Raw genomic sequence first — 22,472 nt, 5'->3', positions numbered from 1 at the left:
TGTCCCTGGGTGAGTTGCTCTGGCCTCTCAAACAGAGCAGTGATTCTGGGCACTGTACATTCACACAATGACTCTCACTCCCTGCCCCAATGTGCTTACAATCTCAGGGTATGAGCTGAGATAACAAGGGCAGGTGCGCAAGAAAGGGGGCTCATGGGCTGACAGACTTGATTAGCGTAGTAAGCCGCCCAGCTGCTCCCTAGCCGATTTGTTTGTTGCAGGCATCACGGCCAAGGGGGACTCAAAGGAGGACAAAGTATATGGGCTTTGCAGGTTTTTATGGGGCACTCCTCCCCAAAAGGGATGGGTCCCTGTTCCTTTCTTAGGGGCCTTTAGATGCTACTGTAAGCTCCCTCCTACTGTCCCGCAGGTGTGCAGGCCGATTGGCTGCCAGGTGCATGCAGGGGGCCAGAGAGGCACTTCGGTTGTTCATGGGTGACACCTGACACACAGGCATGCTGGAACCTTGCTTCTGCCAGCCTGCCCCCATTGCACGCACTGCGATCACCCGAGCCTAAAATGCAGTGTGGGTGGGCGAAGGGCTAACGCAAAACCTCCAGAGGGCAGCGTTCAATCTTTTGCCTCACTTTGCTTCCCTTTTTCAGGGCACTGTTGCTTTAAGCTGCAGCCGGAGAGAGACCTAAGCTAGCCTGTGCTGTAGCCAGTGTGGCGACCAGGCAGGGCAGGAGGAAGCGTTGCGGAATCCGTCGATCCTGCCTCTCTTTCTTTTAATGACCTAGTGACCTGACATTTTATCGGATTGTTATTTTTGCGGTGGCTTTGGCACAGGTTTTTTTTTCTTCCCCTCCAACGCTCGTGCCCCTCTCCTGGCACTCCCCTCGGCTGGCCCTGCCCGCTGCTTGCACCAGCAGATCCACACACAGACACACAACTCAAAAACCGAAGCAGTTGTCAAGGGGGTGGGAGACAAGCAAACCCTTAGCCGCATCCACTGCAAGGCAGGCCCGCCTCTCCTGCAAACACGCACAGCGCCTCAGAGAGGAAGGGGAGCCGCTAGCAGAGGAGGTGAAGCCGATCAGAAATAAGGAAGAAGTGGAAGGGGCTGTCGCTGCAAGGCATCATGTGGATCTGTTGGTGAAAGGGGTGGGGGAACAACACCCCCCTCTTTTTTCCCACCCCAACCCCCCGGCATCTAGAGGGGCAGAGAGGGGGCTCGGTCGGCCGCTGAGGCCGGAGACTCAAAAAATTAATAATCTCTTAAGGTATTTAAAAAACAAGGGGGGGGGGGAGGAGAAGAGAGAAGATTGCCTGGCAAGATGGCCGACTTGGAAGCGGTGCTAGCGGATGTGAGCTACTTGATGGCTATGGAAAAAAGCAAATCCACCCCTGCAGCCCGGGCCAGCAAGAAGATCCTGTTACCTGAGCCCAGGTGAGCTGGGGGCAGTGTGGGGCAGCCGGCTGGGCCTTGCTGGCCCTTTGGTTGGAAATGGACCCCTTCCCACACACACACAGCTCCCTGCAAGGTGTCTTGACCTGAGCAGAGTGGGCGCCCCAGGTTGGGCATGGGGGCAGCGAAGCGGCATAGTTCTGTGAGTGTGTGTTGGGGGGAGCTGTGTGTTACTGGAGGAGACTGGCACTCTCTGCCCTGTCCAGGTTGTGTCTTCCTGATTGTTTCCCCCCTGTAGCCTGAATAGTTTTCTATTATTCTGTTTTCTTCCAGGCTCCTGTGTCTTGCTCTCCAACACCAGGGAGATGGGAGAGGAGGGTCTGAGTTGACCCTCCCCACCCCCTTTAAAATCCAGAGACCCTTCCCCACACCACCCCCTTCTCCTTTGTATCTGTCAGTTCCCAGCACCAGGGTTGTGATCTCCCTGTGCTTGGGAGGTTCTGAAGAACAGCCCCTGCGTGCCCAACATGATCCTGGCGGATCAGATGCACTGTACCTGCCATGGGCTGATCTGCACAGCTGACTACATGTGGGCATGCATTAGACACAACGGTGCAGCAGGTCTGAACTAGCGCCTGTCTAATGGTTGTGAGACACACGCGGCAGGGTTCGAGATGCAATCTGTGCTAAGGATCATCTGTGCGCAGCACCCTACTTCCAACCCCATGCGCAATATCCGTGCTATTTAACGAGCTAGTGGCACTTAACAAGTGCTTGGGGATCAGGGTAGCCAGTGGCGCAACAGACATGTACGATAGCATGCGTGGCACCTTTTTTGGCTTTTGCCAATGCCGGGCATCAACCTGGCTTCAGGGAGAATGGGGCAGAGAAAGTCATCGAAATGCAGCTGGCTCTGAGGTGGGAGGGGAGAGCTGCAGAGTGAAGAGCCCAGGGCCAACCCCCTCTTCTATTGGGCTGATTTCCTGTTCTCATGGGCTGTAGATAGCACAGCCCCCTGCCCCAGCACAAAGCTGGACCCATGGAGGCCCCCATCCCCACCAGTCCCTACTCTTCAACCCCAACCCTTCCAGCAAAGATCCTGGCCTTGCTCTGCCCTGTTGGGGCTGCAGGGCGAGGGAGAGGGGAGCTCAGAGTCAGGGCCCCTCGCTGAGCACAGAGCAATGACAGTCAAGGCTCAGGCTGGGCGGGGGGGTTGACTTAGCCAGAAGTGACACCTGGGAGCAGAGGGGAAGCTGGGGCAGCACGGGGCCTGGTCTATGTGGCGGGCAGGGGCCTGGTACTGCCTGGCAGTCACACAGGCCTAGGCTACTGGTGTGGAGCTGTGGGTTTCCACCCTCATGAGCGCATGTGTGAAAGCATCCATCCCCTGCCTGCTGAGCTCCCTCTGCTCCCATGGCCTGTGGGGAGCAGGCCCTAGGGCCAGCCAAGCTCCAGTCCCCTGTCTCCAGCTTCTCCAAAAGGGGCAGGTGCCCATGGGGATGGTAGAGAGACCCTTTTTAGCTAGGAGTCCCTAGAAGCACCAGAGGCTGCCTAGACTCCAGATTTCTCTGTGCTGGGCCCATGGAGGGGCCTCGGCTGGATGGGGCCCCCTGCCCTGTTCCCTAGAGCCAGGCCTGTCTGACCCCAGACCCTTACTTAACTGCAGATTCCCCCACCCCAACTACGCTGCCCCACGTCACTATGTGAGAGCAGGGTAGGCCTTGTGGAGACTGGGCCTGTGTCCCGGGGTGCAGTGGGGGCAGGGAGGGGCCGGGCCTGTGTCCCGGGGTGCAGTGGGGGCAGGGAGGGGCCAGGCCTGTGTCCCGGGGTGCAGTGGCGGTGGGGAGGGGCCAGACCTGTGTGCTGGGGGGTGTGGGGAGCAGAGGCGTTTTCCATAGCTGTGATAAGATGTCTGGGATGGTAGCCTAGGGGCCCCCCTGTCCTGGAGAGGAGTTACAGCTGGGCTTTACCCAGATGCCCCCTCTGGGGAGGGCTGTGGGCAGAGACTGCTGCTGAGTCTTGGCACTGCAGGGAGCTGGCTCCCTGCGCTGCCCTACCCCTACATGGGACGGCCGTCCCAGTGATGCGTAGTGCCCTTACTGTGGGGAATGGACCTGGGGAGGTGTTGGGGGCTGACCATCTTTGTGCACTGGGGAGCTTTAAGGGGTGGGGTGTGGAATGGATCTCTGGGGGAGATGTGGAGAGGGGGGGTGATGTCTCCTATGTGGAGGTGACTTTGGGTTTGTAAAGTGGATGGGGGGGCTGGATGGATTAGGGGCTAGGGGCCCCCTCCCTTTGATCCCCACAGCGCCCTCCTCTGTGTTTTCCCTGGGAGCCTCTGGTGGCTCACACCTGGGCCGGGCCAGCCCAGCCCTCCTTCCCCTGCATCCCACCAGCCAGGCCTGTGGGAAAGTCACTGCCAGCTGCTGCCTCGGGCCTGGACCCTGAGGGGATGGCACAGGGGGCCAGGGACTAGCAGGGGTGTGAGGGGCAGGGCCTGCTGAGGGGGAGGGGCATGATGGGGCCCCACCATGCTGAACCAGCTGTGACCCCATGGGGCCAGGAATTTGGTTGAGAGGGATGTGCTGCTTCACATCCAATCTGGCTGTGGGGTGGAGAAGGGGGTGCAGGGGCTTCTGTGTGACATCCCCCCTACACACATCTACACATGCCCAGTCACCCTACCCTGCTCCCCCACCCCCTTTGGGTTTGAGTTCACACTGGCCACAGGGGTGCTGGGTGGGGCGGGGGGAGGGTCGAGCCTCCTGCCCCCCAGGCATTCCTCCCCCGCCATAGGGCCCAGCCAGAGGGGTTCCTCTTTTTTGCCTGCCCCCCCAGATTGATTTGGAGAGGCTAGAGACGAAAATCCTGGAGCCAGAGCCAATCAGGGAAACAGAACCCTGCACCGTGCTGGCATTGCTCACAGCTGCCATGGGCATGCAGCAGGGCACTGCCTGGTGCGTCTGGGTGGGGAGCCCAGGGCGAGGGTAGCAGAGGGCCGTAGGATGGGATTGAGGGACATTGATGGAGCTCAGGGAGGAGCCCAGAGCTGGGATGGAAGGGCAGCGGCAGAGCTATGGGGGGAGGCCAGGGCTGAGCTAGCCCAGGTTTCTGGGTTGGGATTGAGGGGAGATCTGCTGGGAGATTGGCAATAACTGTGAATGACAGATCAAGCCCAGAGCTCCTGCTGCAGGGGGGTATTGAAATGTCTTGACAGAGCCAGTCTTTTCAGTTCTGGCCCCAGTCTGATCCTTAATGTGGCTCCCAGGGACCCACCACCCTGTTGTGCCAAGGCTGAGGTCCTCCTCTATCATCGAGGGAACCTCTGCCCCCTGGCCCAGCCTTGGGGAAGGTTCCTCCCATCTTCCCATTGGCCTGCAGGACAGGGGAGAGTTTTCAGTTCCAGGTTTTGGTGAATTCTCCCAAGACCCTGAGACCTGGGAGGCTGGAAAGATGAGGGGCCGAGTCCCCCTGGATGTCCAGTAAGGGGGCGAGGCCAGGGGGCAGCAGTGCAGTTGATTGGGGCTGATCAGTGTTGGGGCCAGGTTTCCATTCTCTTTGGTGTCATCAAGAGCAGCCTCAGGGCTGCTCCCGTACCCCACAGGGCCTTGACACCAGCTCTGGCCACACCCTCAAAAACCCAGCAGGGATACACCCCACCCCACCCCACCTGCCACCCCAGGCCAAAGGAGCCCTTGGCTGCCCCAGCACGAAAGACCTGGCCAGTGCAAGCACCTGGCCTTAGTTCTTTGGCCCATGGTCTGTTAAAAGGTCAGAGTGCTGCTGCCCTTGGCAGGGCCAGGGAAGGATGGCATCTTCACGGGCAGGGCTCCACGGGTCAGCAGGGACCTTCAGAAAGGCCTGTAGCCATACGGGCATGTCCAGAGCAGGGGCCCATCTAGCCCAGTATCCCGTCTCCAACAATGCTCACGTCTGGCTGCTTCATGGGGAGGTGCAAGGAGCCTCCTAGTGGCTTTGACTTTTATCCCCCTTCCAGTAGCCATTAGGAGGCCCCAACTGCAGCCAGGGCCATGCTGTGCCAGGCGCTGCATGGATATTTGGTGAGAGAGCCCCTGCTCCAAAGAGCTCAGTCTGCATAGACCTGGCAGACCATGCCATGGTAGTCATCCCTGCTGTACCAATGGGGAATTCAGGCACCAAGAGACGACATGCCACAGAGCCAGGAATAGAATCCCAGCCCACTCTACTCTAACCACTAGACCCCACTCCCCTCCCAAAGCTTGGAGAGAATGAAGTAGTCCTGGCTCTGAGCCCCCCCAGCTCTAATGACTGGACCCCACACCCCTCCCAGAGAACCCAGGAGTCCTGCACAGCTCAAGTTCTTCTCTTTGCCCTGAGCACTGTCAGGCCCTATTTGTGCAGATCCCGGAGGAGGATGTTGCAAACCCCCACCCCTCCCTGTGGGTGGGAATGGAGGCAGCAGCCTCCCTCCATCTCCAAGACACCAGACTTGACTTTCCTTGTGGTCTGAGATGTTCCTTGTGCCACAAGGCCTGGTGTCTTCCTGCTCAGGTCTGCCGGGTGCCAGCTGCTGTCTTGCAATGGCGTTCATGCCCCTTGGGGAGCTGCCCATGGATACGCTGGGCAGGTGGGATGTTCCCTAAGGTGAGATTTTGGCGGCCTGGTCAAGCATCATAGAAGCACCAGCTGGATCCTGGTGGGCTTTAAGACTTCAGGGCAGAGCTGCTGAGCCCCACAGGACTCCGACCACTCTGACCCAGCCATGGCAGAGGTCTCTGGCCCAAGCCCTGCAGGGACCAGCTGGATTGAAGGACATTACACAGCCTGCAGGTCTAGCTTGGCTGGGCTGGGCCTCATGTTGAACTCAAGGAACCTGGCCTGACTCAGTGGCCATGCTGCTAAAAGAGGGAGTGGCTCAGGTGTTAAGCTGGGAGGCAGGAGACCTGCTTTCAATTCCTTCCTCCTCCCTGTGTGATCTTGGGCACATCACTCAGCTGCTCTCTGCTTCAGTGTCCCCATCTGGAACATGAGGCTACCAGCACTTCCCTCCCTCTCAGGGGCATTGGGACACTAAATCCATTAAAGATCACGAGGCTCTCACCTGGAGCAGTGATGGGGGCCAGATGAGCCCGAGACAGATGGAAAACGATGGAATTATGCTGGAGACCCGGACCCAGTTCTGGCACTGCTCAAAAACAAACCATGATGCAGCTAGTTCACGTGTCAGCATCAAGAGGCAGTGGGGGCTAGTGGGTGGGGCTGGGTGACCTTGGGCCAGTCCCGTCCTGTTTCTGTGACTCAGTTTCTGTTCCTGGCCTTTGTCCTGTGTAGCTGAATTGGGAGATCCTAAGGGTAGAGGGCATTTCTTTCAAGAGTGTACTGTGCCTGGCACGATGGGGCTCTGGTCTCAACTGGGGCCTTTGGATGAGTACTTAATGGATGTGCTAGTGAGTGACTGATGGTGCCATGTGGCTGTTGTTTAAACAAACAAACAAGGAAATTTTCACCCAAAAAACTTAGTGAAACTGTAGCTGGAGGCAGCTACTGAAGGGAGGGAAAAGTCTTAAAGGGAGCTGGAATTTAACAAACTAATAAATATTGGAACGTCAAAGAAGGTTCAGTTCAGGGGGAAAAGCATATATTAAGATCCCCAACATGGGAAAGCCTGAGGCTGCGGTGGGGAGATGCCTGTTCTGACACTCCCAGGCATGTAGATCCAGAATCCAAATGGGCTCAGGTGGTTTCTACTGGGGGAAGGAACAGGAGTGAGGAGTGGGTATCCCAATTAATCTCCTGTGTGCTCCTCGTCTTGCCAGCATCCGCAGCGTCATGCAGAAATACCTGGAGGACCGGGGCGAAGTGACCTTTGACAAGATCTTTTCTCAGAAGATCGGTGAGTGGAGGGGGTGGGGGTGAAGTGCTGCAGGGGATGCACAGACACACATACAGATACACCCATGCACATCCCCCTCTCCCCAGGCCCTTGGTGTAACTGTGTGTCTGGGAGGGTTAGGATTGAGGGACAACAGCAGAGCTGTCGGAGAGAGACCAGCACTGGACTAATGGGGGCTGCAGGTTGGGATTGAAGGGCGTCACTAGAGCTGTGGAGGCTCTGTGCTCACACCTATCCCCAGGGCTGGCTGTGCTCCTTGCTCCACAGCTCCAGCTCGGGGGAAGGCAAGAGGCCAGCTGTGAACACGGGTGGAGAGTGCTGAAGCGCAAGAGGAAATTCTCCTTCCTCTTTGTGTGGCTTGGGCAGTTCCCATCCCCCAGGCCCAGGCCCAGATCCCTCTCCTGGGTTTCTGGCTGGGGCAGGGGGCATGGACTGGAAAAGGGGGGGCACTTGGTGAGATTTTCCAGTTGGGGAGGAGAATCCCAGGGTGAGGGTTGGAGGGAAGGGTCAGGTGGTGACCCCAATCAGGTGGTGAGCTGGGAGAAGGGTGGGTTTCGGATCAGGGGGTGGGTTTGTTGGGTGGGTAGAGCTGTGTGGCGGGGTGGGGGTTGGGGATGTTATGTTTTGGCGGGGGCTGAGAGGAGGCTGGGGTTCCCCAGTGGGTTTGGAGTTGGTGTGGGGGGCTGGAGTGGGGTTGGATGGGGGTTTGGAATCCAGAGTCCTAGTCAGTTGGGGCTTCCTGGGAGTGGAGGGTACCTGGTGGGTTGGGATCTCTCGAGTGGTGGCGTTAGGATTGGGAGGGGGGAGGAGTCCCCGGTGGGCTGGGTTTGTGAGGGGGATTGGGTCTCTGGTGGGTGGGGATCCATGGGGGAAGGTCAGAATGGGGATTGCCAGGGGGCTTGGAGATAGGGGCCAGGATCCACTAGTCAGGCAGAGGCTTCTAAGCGGCTGGAGGTCCCCAGTGGTTTTTTTTCCCCAGGCCCCCTGGCTGGCGTGGTGGGACACTTCCCCTTTCTGCCATTGGTAGCTAACGGCCTCCAGCAGGAAGCCCCTGTCACTTCCTTCCCCGCCCACGCTGGTGTTTGTGGTTTCCGCGCCAATACGCCCCACGCTCCCCTGCCTCCTCCCCTGCGCTCCCCTGCCTGCTCCACACTGCCTGGCCTCTTGCCCAACTAACCCTGTGAACTGCAGCCTACCCTGCGGGGTGGGAGCTGGCAGCTGGCAGCACCTGGAGCCGTTTAACCGCAGGGCCCCAAGGGCTAGGATGGAGCCACCTGGAGAGTCTCGTGGCCCAGCCTGGCTCTGGGGAGAGGCCTGCTGCTACTGTCCCATTGTGGGGAATCAGCCCTCTCTGGTGGTGACCAGACTAGGGATGCTGGGCAGAAAATAGCCCACTGTTGCTACCGCTGGTATAGATGGGAGCTGGATCTGAGGGAGTCAGGAGGGATTACATGACTCAGGGGTGCAGGGAATGGGACATGGGGCCTTTGCCCTCTAGAGGACGCTGGCTACTATCCAGCCCCAGGATAGGGGGCTGGCTGGCTCTGGAGGTTAGGGGCCGGGTTCAGGGCTCTGGGGCCCTGACTCTCTCCCTGTTTCCCAGGATACCTGCTGTTCCGGGATTTCTGCCTGAATCAGGTGGAGGAGGCCAAGCCACTCGTGGAGTTCTATGAAGAGGTGAGGCCTTGGGGTTTCCCTATCTCCACCTAGTAGGGAGGGGAAGGGGTAAATTCCCACCCTGTGGGGTGTTAGGGTGGCTGCTGGAAGGCTCCCCTGCCCTCTGGGGTGTTGGGGGCTCCCAGCCATGACTTTTCAGCCTGCCCCACGGTGACACTGCGCCCCCTGCCTCCCAGATTAAGAAATATGAGAAGCTGGACTCGGAGGAGGATCGAGCCGCCAAGAGCCGCCAGATTTTTGACCAGTACATCATGAAGGAGCTGCTGTCCTGCTCCCATGTGAGTGCGCCACCCCAGGGGGGACCCAGAAACTGCCATAGACTTTGCCCGGGGGGGACACCCCAAAAACCACCACAGACCTTGCCTGAGGGGGAATGCAGACCCTGCCCAGGGGGACCCCAGAAATCTCCAGAAGGGACCTCCAAGACCTTCAGGAACTCTGCCTCACAGGTCATCCTGAAGCAGTCACAGACCCTGCCCTGGATGGGGACCCTATGTTGCTCCCCCAGCCCTCCCATCCTGGCCTGAGAGTTGGATTTCTCCTTGTTTATACAGTCCAGGGTCTCCCCTGATGCCCCAGCCCTGCCCTGTGGGCTACCGTGGGGTGGGGATGGGAGTAATCCAGCCCCCGGACCTGCCCTGACCACCCAAGAGGGGTTGTGAGGGCCACACAGGCTTTCATTTCTCCACTGCTTTCCCCACAGCCCTTCTCCAAGAGTGCCACAGAGCATGTGCAGAGCCGGCTCAGCAAGAAGCAGGTGCCACCAGACCTATTCCAGGTGTGTGTCCCCACCCCCCATCTCCCTACCAGCCCCACAGGCCCCTGAGGTGCCAGGCCAGCCCCTCTAGCCCAAGGGTCCCTTTGGTGCCGAGCCAGCCCCACGGGCCCCTCTATCCCCAGATCCCCCCTGCGGTGCTGGAGCAGGCCCACAGGCCGCTCTGGCACTGGATTCCCCCCTTCGGTGCCGAGTCAGCCCTATGGGCCCCTCTAGGGTAGCGCTGCACCAATCAGTCCCATGGGTCCACCTAGCTCAATATTTCCTCCCCAGCTGCACCAGATCAAAGCAGTGAGCCCCTCTAGCCCGGTCTCCTGCCCCTTCCTGATGCTGTGTGGGAGGGGGTTGCTGTTGGGGATGGGTAAGGGGGGTCGGGCTGCCCTGGCGGCCGGAGGAGGGAGAGATACTAAGAAGCTCTGATGCAGGGGAGAGCAGGGGGGTTGACAGTCCCCAAGAGAAGGGTGGCCCATCCCACTTCCCTTGGGGGAGGAGGCCCCAGTACGGGTAGGACGGGGGAAAGGAATTTCTTGGCATGGCCCATCCCACTGGGGGTGGGTGGTGTTCCCTGCTGATTCCTCTCTTCCCCGCCTGACCCCCATGTCTCCCCAGCCGTACATTGAGGAGATCTGCCAGAACCTGCATGGGGCCATCTTCCAGAAATTCATCGAGAGGTGAGAGGAGCCACCTGCTGTGGGGGCTGGCTGGGGGCATTTCTGTTGGGGGCTGGAGGTTCTCTTTCTGCAGGGACCATGGCAGGCGGGGAATGGGAAGGTCTCTGCACAGGGCTGAGGGAGTCTGTCGGGTTGGGGGGATGAGCAACCTCTCTCTGCAGGGGTCTCTTTGGGAGGAGGTATGGGGTGTCTTTCTGTAGGACTATGGGGGTGTCTCTGGGTGAGAGGGATGGGTGGTCTTGCTGCAGGGCTATGGTGGGGCGGTCTCTGCGTGGCTGGGGTGATGGGGTCTCTGCAGGCCCATGGGTGGGTCTCTCTGTGGGGGCCTCTGTAGTTTTTTCACCTCTTTCTGTTTTGTTGTAGCGACAAATTCACCCGCTTCTGCCAGTGGAAGAACGTGGAGCTGAACATCCATGTGAGTGTCTCCCAGGGCATAAAAACGGCCACACTGGGTCAGACCAGTGGTCCATCTAGCCCATTATTATGTCTGCAGACAGTGGCCAGTGCCAGGTACTTCAGAGAGAATGAACAGAACAGGGTAATTATCCAGTGAACCATCCTCTGTCATCCAGTCCCAGCTTCTGGCAAACAGAGGTTCAGGGACACCCAGAGCAGGGGATCTTGGCTAATAACCACTGATGGATCTATATTATTGGCTGTTACAACATCCCCTGGCAGAGAGTTCCACAGGCTGTGCGTTGTGTGAAGCACTTCCTTATGTTTTTTTAAACCTGCTGCCTAGTAATTTCACTGGGTGACCACAGGTTCTTGTGTTATATGAAGGGGTAAATAACACTTCCTTATTTGCTTTCTCCACACCAGTCATGATTTAATAGGCCACCAGCATATCCCTCCTTAGTTGTATCTTTTCTAAGCTGAACAGTCCCAGTCATTTTAATTTCTCCTCATATGGAAGCTCTTCCAGACCTCTCATCATTTTTGTTGCCCTTCTTTGAACTTTTTCCAGTTCTAACTTACAATTTTTGGGTTGGGGTGACCAGAACTGCACTCAGTATTCAAAGTGTGGGCACACCATGTACTTATAGAGTGGCAGGTTCTATCTGGGGGAGCCTGGCCTGAGCAAGGGAGGGGGCTGTAGTCCATCTTGGGGGGCTTGGCCTGGGAGGGTTGGCGGTTTGTATTTGGAAGGTAGATTTGTCTGGAACTGCATCCCATTTCCATGTGCCCCTTGCCCGGCACAGCGACCCCCACTGCCCCTACCCCACTGCCCAGCTCCCTATGGAGCCCTCGGGTCCCAACCGAACCCCACTGCTATCGAATCATCCCACCCCCTGGGGCTATGCTCATTGTGGGGGAGACTGGGGGGGGGCAGTAGCTGTGGGACAGGGGCCTTAAACACATAGGAGAGGGAGGTGTCCCAGGGTGAAAGGATGAGTTTGGGGGGTGCCACCTTTAAGACTATCCCCAGTGCCCTCCTTTAACATCACCCCACCCTGGGATCTGTCCCACACCCTCCTATTCTCTGCCTGGCCCTGGGGGCAAGGGATCTCCTCAGCCCTGCCACACTGCGAGCTGGGGTTCCCTGGCTCGTCTTGTGCGAGCCCCAAAATTCAGATGCAGGTTGAAATCCAAGGCACCCCCCCCTCCTCTAGGGCTTAGGGGGAGCACGGCGCGGAGGGAAGGTTTCCCCTCAATTCTACAATGAAAGTGCTTGCATTGGTGGGAATGGCCAGGGAACAGGTGGTATTGTTCTGATGAATAGTTATCATTGTGCTGGGTGCTCTGCATACATGCACACACAGAGAAAAGCTGGGCCTGCCTCCTGCTCCTCCTCCCCCCCCCCCAATATACAATCCAGACATAGGACAGATTATTCTCCCTGCTTTGTATCTGGGGAAACTGAGGCACAAATTGGTTGAGAGTGACTTGCTCCACATCACCCAGGGAGTCAGTGGCAGAAATGGGAACTGAATCCAGGAGTTCTAAGTCTGAGACCTTAACGCCAAGCCCAACCTCTCGCTCCTTGCCTAGGCATGGGATGCTCTGAGAGCCCATGCTGCACTGTGCGATGTGCCATGAGTTTGCGACAGTACAATACAATTAATGTCTGGATTCCTCCCCACCCTCACCCACTCTCCCCTTGCCGTGGGCCCAGCTGACCATGAACGACTTCAGCGTGCACCGGATCATCGGCCGCGGCGGCTTCGGAGAGGTGTACGGTTGCCGTAAAGCGGACACGGGCAAAATGTAATTAGCCAACACCGGGGGTGAGGTCCCCGGGGAGATGAACTGCGCAGGATATCTGCTGGGATTCCCCTGGGGGTGGGGTATTATAGCTGGGAGGTGGAGGGATATCTGCTGGGATTGTCTAGGCATTGGGGTTGGGGATATTATAGCCAGGAGGCAGAGGGATATCTGCTGGGAATCTGGGGAGTGTGTGTGTATTATAGCCGGGAGAGACAGGGATATCTGGTGGGGAGGGGTATTATAGTCAGGAGCTGAAGGGATATCGGTTGGGTTTCAGGGAGGGGTAATATCTGCTGGGATGGGGGGGGGGCTAGAGCTGTGAGAGCGAGGGAGAGTTGTGGTGGTTCCAGGGGCAAGGGAGGATACCAGTGGTGCTGGTGTTGCCCTGGCCATGACAGGCGGAGGGATACCTTCAATGAGAAGGGGGGTACTGTGGAAGTAGGAGAGATGAAAGAATACTTGTCATTACTGAGGTTGCCATGACCATGGGAGACGCAGGGTTTTTTGCGGGGGGGATTGCCATGGCCACAGGAGGTGGAGGGATACCAGGGTGAAGGATGTGGGGATTTGCTGTGGGAGGTGGAGGGATATCAGGGGCAACAGGCATGGAGATTTGCCATGGGAGGCGGAAGGATACTGGGGTGAGGAAATTTGCAGTGGGAGGCAGGGGCGGAGGGATGAGGAGTGTGGAGATTTGCTTTGGGGATAGCAGCAGGGATTATTTTCTCTCTCTTGGGGCAGGTATGCCATGAAATGTCTGGACAAGAAGCGCATTAAGATGAAGCAGGGGGAGACGCTGGCCCTAAATGAGCGCATCATGCTGTCTCTCGTCAGCACCGGGGTGAGAACAGCTCTCCACATGCCAGGCACTGCAGCCATGGGGCCTGCCTGACCAGGCCAGCCTTGCCACAGGGCATACATGGGGTGGGGGGTGCGTCAGAACAGGGCAAGCCTGATCTAAGGTAAAGGGGGGGCCTGGGTCTGGGGACAGCAGTGGAGGCGGTTAGCACAGGGGAGGGCAGGAGTGAGTGTGCTCAGAGCAAGGGAGGTGCAGGTGAGTGGTCGGAAGCACATGGGGGGGGGGGACAGAGAGTTTGAGGGGGCAACACGTAAGGGGTGGGAGCACACACAGAGAGGATTGAAGAGGGGTGGGGGCAGCACGTGGGGTAATGTGGAGGTTGGTGGGGGGCAGCATACAGGGGAGCATGCAGTGGGGACAGCATATGTGGGGCAGTGTGGAGGGAGGGGGAATCTATGGGAGGGCAGTGCAAGGGGGAATGTAGGGGGCAGCATGTAGAGAGAAGTGTGGAGGAGGGATGGAGCATGTGGGGGGGTGGATCATGTTGTGGGGGAGGGGAGCCTGTGGTGGTGCAGATTCTGGGGTTCCCTCTTTTGGTGGGTGACCCATCTCCCCCTTTCACACCAGGACTGCCCCTTCATCGTGTGTATGTCCTACGCCTTCCATACCCCTGACAAACTCAGCTTCATCCTGGACCTGATGAATGGTGAGAACCCTCTGCTATTCTTGGGGAACCCCCCAGCCCCCACACTGCCCCCCCTTACAATTAATAATACACCCGGTCTCAAGCTAGGCGCCACTGTCTGGAGCTGCACATGCTTAGTGAGATAGTGCATGCTCAAAGAGCTTGCTGATCACACAGGCAAAGAGCAGGAGGGGAACCGGGGCACGGAGCGGGGATGTGATTTGCCCAAGGAGCCTGTGGTAGGGCTGGGGATTGAACCCGGGAGTTATAGCTCGCAGCCTGGTGTTCTAGCCACTAGGCAACACTGCCACCCCTGCATGGCCCACACTGTCTTTCCTGTGGGGCAGGGCCTTGTGTTGACCAGGATGTTGGCTGTCTCTCATGCAGGGGGCGACTTGCATTACCACCTGTCTCAGCACGGGGTCTTTTCCGAGGCCGAGATGCGCTTCTACGCTGCCGAGATCATCCTGGGCCTGGAGCACATGCACAACCGCTTTGTGGTGTACCGGGACCTCAAGGTAGCCCCCCCCCCCTCCCACCACGGAGGGGTGTCTCCCACCCTCCCACACCAGGACCTCAAGGTAATCCCATCCCCTCCTGGAGCCCTGCCCCATCCCACCATGGGTGTCCCCTCTTCCCACACTGGGATCTCAAGGTAACCCCTCCTCCTCCCATCTTGGTTGTCCATCCTCCCACACCAGGACCTCAGTGTCACACTGACTGGAGTGGTTCATGATCTCAGGGCAGAGACCCATGGGGGTGGGGATGTTCTATAATTACGTTTCACCAACCTCGTAAACAACTGTGAACTCCTAAAGCACTATACCAGTCTTACCATAGAGTCACAGCCAGTCCCCTTGGGCATGCCAGTCTGTGTTGCCTCCATGCTAGCTGGACTTAGTGATGGTTCATTGCTATACACCAAAGCTCACAAAATATTCAGGTTGCTTCTAGTCCCGAGAGATCAGACACTTCCCCCAAGTCAATCTGTACCTTAGATCTCACACCAAAGACAACACCTGTAGCCAGTCCTATAGTAAACGAACTAAGGATTTATTAACTAGGAAAAAGAAATGAGCGAATTACTTACAGATTAAAGCAGGCAAACATGTATACATCAATGAGTTGCAGTCTATGGTTCCAAAAGCTGACAGAGATGTAGTAATCTGTGAGCTCTGAATGTCTTTTAGGGCTAACCCAGGTTGACCCTGGGGATCTCTGCTTCTGTTTCCTGGCTCCAGTCCTGTGAGAGGCCAAACAGCAAAGAGATAAAAAATGTTCATGTCTGCTGTCTTTATTTTCTTCTTACAGAATTCAGGCTGATGGGATGAGCCTTTTGCACATAGCTTGTGCAGGGGCAAGTAGCAGTCTTTGTATTGTGATGTCCCAGAGTGAGCCATTTAGTTTTGATAGCCCTTCCTGATGGGCCTTTCATAGTGATTTAGCATTTTGCACTACGCAAAGTTTTGTTCTTGTCTGGTGAGTTACATAGTTCAGAGCAAAAATTTTATAGCTCTACAGCAAACACTTAAGTTTCACCTGACAACATGGGATACAGACATTATAAGCAGGATTAATACATGTAGCAACATACAAGCATTTCATGAAGTCTAAATACATTTGTATAAGCCCGACACCTGTCTGACCCATACTGACACACAGGTGAGCTGGACAGGTTTCCAGCGATGAATATGTCTGTGCTTGGCTGAGGCCTAAAGCCTTGGCAAGATCCGGCACCTGGTTTGCCAACATCACACCCTCCTCCTCCCACCACTGGTACCTCCCATCCTCCCACACCTGGACCTTAAGGTAAACCCGCCCCGTCCCGGAGTCCCACCCCTTCCACCACGGGGGTTCCCCCATGCTAGGGCCTCAGGGTAACCTTGCCTGCTCCCTCCTGGGGTTCCCACCTGCTCAGCCCCCATGGGGGGTGGTGCTTGGAGATCTCAGGGTGAGAGCAGAGCCCCCATTCCAGGACCCCACCTCCATGGCTGGTGAAGTTAAGGGGAGAATGGCAGGAGTGAGGGACTGGCTTTGCCCAGCTCCCACCCGCTGGCTTCCCTTCCATTCGCAGAGCATTTCAGATGCTGCATTTCCCCTCCATCCCCAACCTGGGTCTCCCCATCCCATCACCCCAGCTCATGGGGCTGCTCTCCTCTCTCTGCAGCCAGCAAACATCCTGCTGGACGAGTTCGGTCACGTCAGGATCTCGGACCTGGGACTGGCCTGTGATTTCTCCAAGAAGAAGCCTCATGCCAGTGTGTGAGTGTCCAGGAGCTCCCTTCACAGTCAGTGCCCCCTGCCCGCTCCCTACAGTGCCCCAAGCTGGGAGAGGCTGGGGCTGGAGTAGCTGGGAGCTCCCTTCACAGCCAGTGCTCCTGCCCTGCCCCCTGCAGCGCCCCCTGCTGGGAGAGGCTGGGTTTGTAGTGGTTCTGTGATGGCTCTTTGGCGCCTCCTGCAGGGAGAGTATGGCACTGCAGTTCCTGTGCTGGCCATGGCTCCGTTGTACTCTGACCCCCTTCTCTGTCTGTCTGTCTCTCTCTCCCCCCACATGCCTCCACAGTGGCACGCATGGGTACATGGCACCGGAGGTGCTGCAGAAGGGTGTGGCGTATGACAGCAGTGCTGACTGGTTCTCCCTGGGCTGCATGCTCTTCAAGCTGCTGAGGGGGTGAGTGAGCAAGCGATCTTGGGGGAAGGAGGGGGTGCATGTGGGACAGAGGCACCCGTGAGGCAGGGGTATGGCTGGGCAGCGTCTGACCACCCTCTCCCCTCCCATCGCAGGCACAGCCCTTTCCGGCAGCACAAGACCAAGGACAAGCATGAGATCGACCGCATGACCCTGACCATGGTGAGTGGGGGAGCTCTGGCGGGGGGATAAGGTGCAGACAGGATCTCTGCCCTCCTCAGGGCTGCGTGGAGAGGGGCCCCGACCCATCTGCACAAGCCAGTGCCCTGTCGCTCCAGGCCAGGAACAGCCCTGCTCTTCAGCTCTGAGCCCATTGTACCTGCCACTCGTCCCTCTGGTCCTCAGCCAGGGCCCTGCCTAGCCCAACCATACACACCCCACTCCAGGGACCCGAGCCTGGCCCCGCCCTTCAGCCCCTGAGCAGAGTGGAGCTCCAGTGTGGCTGTGTGGATGAGACTGCCCCCTGCTGGCTGGGATTTTGTGTGTGTGTATGTGCGCTCACATGCGCACAGCTGCCCCCTGCTGGCTGGTTTTGGAACCGCGGTGTCCCTCCAGCCCCAGGAAGGGTCTGTCCCCATAAGATTGGCCCCACCCTATAAGATAATCCTCTCCCCTCCCCCACAGCCTGTAGAGTTGCCTGACTCCTTCTCACCTCAGCTGCGCTCCCTGCTGGAAGGGCTGCTTCAGAGAGACGTCAACCGGAGGCTGGGCTGCATGGGGCATGGGTGAGTCCATGACTGGGGAGCAGGGGGGCTTTGCCACATCCTGGGGACCCAGCAAGCATGTGGCAGGAGCCAGCCCAGGAAGGATGGGTGCATTGGGCTACCGTCCCCCAACTGGAAGAGACCCATCCCTCAGCCTGAGTGGCGCTGTTTGCATAGGACCTACAGAAATACAGTCACTGTGTTATTAGAACAGATAGCTCCAGAGCTCCCCATGCTGACATGGCAGCCCCATCTCTCCCTGCCTCTACCCCCATGCTCCAGTCCTTCCCCTGCTAGAATTGGACCCCTTGGCTCCAGCATAGGTTGCAGTATCCTTTGCCCCTCATGTGGGGGGCCAGAGGGACCCTCAGGCCAGCTCTGCTGACCCACCTCGCCCCGGTCTTCCTCCCCAGGGCACAAGAGGTGAAGGAAGATCCCTTCTTCCAGAGCCTGGACTGGCAGATGGTTTTCCTGCAGAAGGTAAGTGGGGTGGGTAGGGAGAGCGGCTGGGGAAGGAGAGGGACAAGGGCATATGGTGGGTGCTGCTCTCCTGTCCCCCCAGATTCTCTAATGCCTCTCCTGACCCCGCAGTACCCACCACCCCTGATCCCGCCACGTGGGGAGGTGAACGCGGCCGACGCCTTCGACATCGGATCTTTCGATGAAGAGGACACAAAAGGGATTAAGGTACCAGAGGGACCTCACGCGAATTATCACAGCTCCCCCGGCTGGAAAGGGCAGGGCCAGGCCATGCAGGCTCCCATCCCCTCTCCCAGCACGAGCCCAGACCTGCTGCGGCTGCGGGAGAGGCACCTCTCCCCACACAGCCCAGATGCTGCTGCAGGAAGAGAGAGCTGAAGGGAGTCATCTCTCCCTGCTGTAGCCACCGCGCAACCTGCATCCCAAACCTCTCATCCCTGGCGTGCACCCCCAGCTGGAGCCTTTCTGCACCCCAACCCTCTGCCCCAGCCCTGGCCCCTCATCCCCAGCCCTCTCCTCCCCTCCCTCGCACCCCAATCCTCTGCCCCAGCCCCACCACATGAATTTTGTTATGTGCACCAATATTCATTCTGCACATGCGTGGGAAAAATTAGAGGGGGAACATTGCCTCCCACCTGGCCCTTTACTCTCTCTCTGAGCCCCAGTTACCTATTGTGGAGGGAGAGGAGGCCCCTTCACCTTCCCACCAACCACCCAGCCCTTCCCCCAGAGAGCTTGATGCCAGGAGAGGGTGTGGGGGATACCCAGCCACCCAGGTTTGGGGAGCCCCCAGCTTCCTGCCCACCTACCGTCTTTCTGTCTGTGCCCAGCTGTTGGACAGCGACCAAGAGCTGTACCGCAACTTTCCGCTCACCATCTCGGAGCGCTGGCAGCAGGAGGTGACGGAGACTGTCTTCGATGCTGTCAATGCGGAGACCGACAAGCTGGAGACCCGCAAGAAGGCCAAGAACAAGCAGCTGGGCCACGAGGAGGGTGAGTGGGGGAGCTCCCTCCCCACGGTGCCCCCTGCTGGGAGATGCCTACTATGGCCAGCTCCTGTTCCCCACGGTGCCCCTCCTGGGAGATCCATCCTCCACCAGGGCCTACCCTGCTCCCTACAGTGTCCCCTGGCTGCTGGGAGCTTTCCCACATGGCCAGCCACACTCACTATCGCTCCCCACCTTCCCTACAGCCAACCCCCCTCCCTATAGTGTGCCCCACTGAGGGAGGCTGAGGCTGGAGTGGCTGGAAGTGCCCCCACAGCCAGCATTCCTGCCCCGCTTCCCACAGCACCCCCTGCAGGCACTTCCCTGTGTGTTGACGGCTGGCTGGTGCTGATATCTGACTCTCTCTCTGGCACAGACTACGCCCTGGGCAAAGACTGCATCATGCACGGCTACATGTCCAAGATGGGCAACCCCTTCCTGACGCCATGGCAGCGGCGATACTTCTACCTGTTCCCCAACCGACTGGAGTGGCGAGGGGAGGGCGAGTCCCCGGTAGGGTCCTGGGGAGGGGGGTTCTTGGTGGTGGGGGGGGGGGGGATGCCATGATCTCTCTCTGACGCCCCTGGCACTCTGTCCCCTGCAGCAGTCCCTGCTCACCATGGAGGAGATCCAGTCCGTGGAGGACACGCAGATTAAGGAGCGCAAATGCATCCTCCTCAAGACCCGGGAGCACAGGCAGCTCATCCTGCAGTGTGATGTGAGTGTGCCCCCTCCCCTGCCACTGGCATCCTCTACTGGGCCAGGGCTACACCATGTCTCTGCTCCCCCGCTTCTCCCCCCCCACCCCCCCAATCCTGGTTGTCCACTCCCTGGGGCTGCTCCTTCCCCGTCCCCATGGTTAATAATGCAGCCTGTCCGTGAGCCCAGACCCCTCTGTGGTGCTCCTGTGGCTGACCCTGCCCCCTGACCGTGACCCCTGACCCCTCTGTGGTGCTCCTGTGGCTAACCCCGCCCCCCCCAGCTGTGATCTCTGACCCCTATGTGGCGCTCCTGTGGCTGACCCCTGACCTCTCCATGGTGCTCCCGGCTAACCCCACCCCCCGCCCTGTCACCCGGCAGAGTGACCCTGAGCTGGTGCAGTGGAAGAAGGAGCTGCGCGATGCCTACCATGAGGCCCAGCAGCTGCTGCAGCGGGTGCCCAAGATGAAGAACAAGCCGCGCTCGCCCATAGTGGAGCTCAGCAAGGTGCCACTGCTGCAGCGCTCCAGTGCCAACGGCCTCTGACCCCCGCGCCCCCCCTTCTCCCCCGGCTTTAATTTATTGGGTTGGGTTTTACTCGCACCCCCAGCGGAACCGTAACTGTTAATTTGCTGATCCTTGTGACTCCCGCCCCGCCCCCTTCTGGAGGGGGAGGGGCATCTGGAGGGGTGGGGCAGACTCCCCCCCTCCCCTGATTTGGGGATGGATCCTGCCTTCTGGATCCATTTCTCCCCTCCTTCCCATCTCAGCTCATGGGGCAGGGGCCACGTTGGCCCTGCCCCCAACAAGATGGGGAATGCGAGGATCACAGGGAGGAATTTCCTCTTTGGCACTTAACTTCCTGCTTTCTCTCTCCATTATCAAATCGCTGCTGGTGCTGGAGAGCTCTGCCTGGGGTGGGAGGCAGCACATGGCCCAAATCCCTGGCACGCTAGAGGGCTCTGCCAGCGGTGGGGTTATGGCCCAGGGCATGCCCTTTCCAGCCTGTAGAATGTAGTGAGCATTGGGGAATGGGGGACAGGCCTTGCCTCCAGTCCCTTCTCCATGGGTTCCCAGCTCTTACTGGAAGGGATTCCAGCCCCAGCAATGCTGTCCCATGGCTGAGGACCCTATGGTGCCATGCGAGAGCCTTGGGGCTCAGGATTGTCCAAGGGCTCAAAGGGTTGGGGGTTGGGTGTGGGAGGAGCTTCACTGCCTGGCAGGATCAGGCTGGAGGGCCACCGACTCCAAGAGGAAGAGTCCCATTAGGAATGAACAATGAATTATCTGATGGAGGCAAACACCCGCGTCTCCACCGCCCAGCAGCCTCTGCCCACGCCAACAGCCCCCAGCCCTGGGCTTCTGCCCCCACTGTGCCATTGCCCCTCATTCCTGACCCCACAGCCCCACCCTCCCCGCTATTGCATTGCTGGGATGCCTGTCCCCAGAGTATTTATAATAAATTGTGCCAAATAGCAAGGTGCCAGTCCCTGACCTGGCAGACCTGGGCAACTCGTTTCACCCATGAGCAATGCCAAACCCAAACCCAAGTCTGTGCAGGTGGAAGTGCCCCCATTGGGCCACATCTCTGCCCTCCCACGGAGACAGGCACTTTGCTGGTCCCTAGCTTTGGGGCACCTGGGCCTTGTGCCAAAGGAGAAGGAATAGTTGCCTGATGCCAGTGCTGTCAGGCTGGCTGGGGTGGGGGCCGAGCTTTGCACGCGGGGGTTGTTGCTCAGCTAGCCAGAGGGCCAGTGCCAACACCAAGTGCTGTGTGTCTGAGTGTTGGCCCTGCTGCCCCCTTCCATCCATAGCCCCCTGTATTATCACTCCAGCCAGACACCCCACTCCTCGCCCCTCCCCCATTCATGGTTATAACCCAACCCCCCCCCCATTCCCCCCTGGGGCAGGAGGCTCTTGGGGTGACTTAACCCTGGGTTCCTTTCCACCCCCTCCATGGTGGGGTAGGAGACAGGGCAGAGTATGGGGGGAGCATTTGGCAAGGGGAGTGGGGAAAGGGTCTCCCTTCCCCTGTTCCCCTACATCTCCATGGTCTCCCAGCCCCAAACCGCATGCGAACCTGGCTGTGTGCTGCATGCGCCCCCCTCCCCAACCCCGTGTGATGAGTTCTGCCCATTCTGCCAATGGCTCTTTTTTCCCCCCTTGGGGGGCGATTTTCTTTGGGGGGGTGCCCCTCCCCCCTTGCAATGTCTGTAAATATTGGTTTCTGGTCCGTCTCTTCTCGGGGTTATTAATTTTTTGGCCGATTTTTGAATGTGATTTTAACGAGTGGAGAGGAAAAAAAGATAACTGAGTTTTTATAATAAAAAAGTGAAAAAATGGGGCTCTACCTGTGGCGGCTGGCCTGCGGGATGGGCTGGGATGGGGCAACTCGCAGCCGGGGACCCTACCCCTTCTGGCAGCCTCCTAGACATGGGTCACTGGGAATTCTGCTCCATGAGAGTGGTACACAATGGAGGGCTCAGCTGGGAGATCCTGGGCCTTGGGGCAGGAAGGGTTGTGGAGGGCTCAGTTGGGGGATCCTGGGCCATGGGGTTGTATGTGGAGGAGGGGTACATGCTAGGGGATTCAGTGCTGAGCCACAGCTCCCCCAGCCCTGCCCCCCAGATCTGCCAATGTATCCCTTCCCCCTATCAGTTTCGGTTCCCCTCTGCTGGGCCTTGTGGTTGTATCAAAGCCACCCCCCCCCAAGGCAGCTGTTTCTGGGCTACAGGAGCAACCCCCTGCCCACCCAATCTGGGCCCTGCTCCTGGTCTGAGAAAAGGGTCCCTGGTCCCAGAAAAGAGCCCTGTGTTTCTGCTGGGTAGGCTCAAAGCCAGTGGGTCCCAGGGGCAGCCCCTCTGTGCCCACCTCCC

General features: G+C 58.6%; 1 protein-coding gene across 1 annotated transcript; it reads left to right on the top strand.

Annotated features, from left to right (window-relative positions):
* Positions 1–258: 258 nt before the first annotated feature.
* GRK2 (G protein-coupled receptor kinase 2) lies at positions 259–22,472 on the top strand. The gene is made up of 21 exons (XM_039518004.1): positions 259–1,390; positions 7,147–7,223; positions 8,827–8,900; positions 9,077–9,178; positions 9,604–9,678; positions 10,285–10,346; positions 10,710–10,761; positions 12,463–12,554; positions 13,296–13,395; positions 13,981–14,059; positions 14,426–14,556; positions 16,206–16,300; positions 16,602–16,709; positions 16,823–16,889; positions 17,352–17,452; positions 17,845–17,911; positions 18,023–18,118; positions 18,742–18,904; positions 19,274–19,410; positions 19,502–19,615; positions 19,978–22,472. Exons 1-21 carry the CDS (start codon positions 1,278–1,280, stop codon positions 20,140–20,142), a joined length of 2,070 nt encoding a protein of 689 aa, XP_039373938.1. The 5' UTR covers positions 259–1,277; the 3' UTR covers positions 20,143–22,472.

Source organism: Mauremys reevesii, unplaced genomic scaffold (assembly GCF_016161935.1).
Source record: "Mauremys reevesii isolate NIE-2019 unplaced genomic scaffold, ASM1616193v1 Contig2, whole genome shotgun sequence".
Classification (NCBI taxonomy): domain Eukaryota; kingdom Metazoa; phylum Chordata; order Testudines; family Geoemydidae; genus Mauremys; species Mauremys reevesii.
Note: the sequence above shows the minus strand (reverse complement) of the source record. Positions and strands in the feature narration are given on the sequence as shown.

Bases quoted from the DNA above. Each gene is read 5' to 3' on its own strand.
- GRK2 (XM_039518004.1), top strand. From the start codon at position 1,278: ATGGCCGACTTGGAAGCGGTGCTAGCGGATGTGAGCTACTTGATGGCT. The intron at 7,224-8,826 runs GTGAGTGGAGGG...CCTGTTTCCCAG, and splicing joins GATCTTTTCTCAGAAGATCG to GATACCTGCTGTTCCGGGAT. The intron at 16,890-17,351 runs GTGAGTGGGGGA...CCTCCCCCACAG, and splicing joins ACCGCATGACCCTGACCATG to CCTGTAGAGTTGCCTGACTC.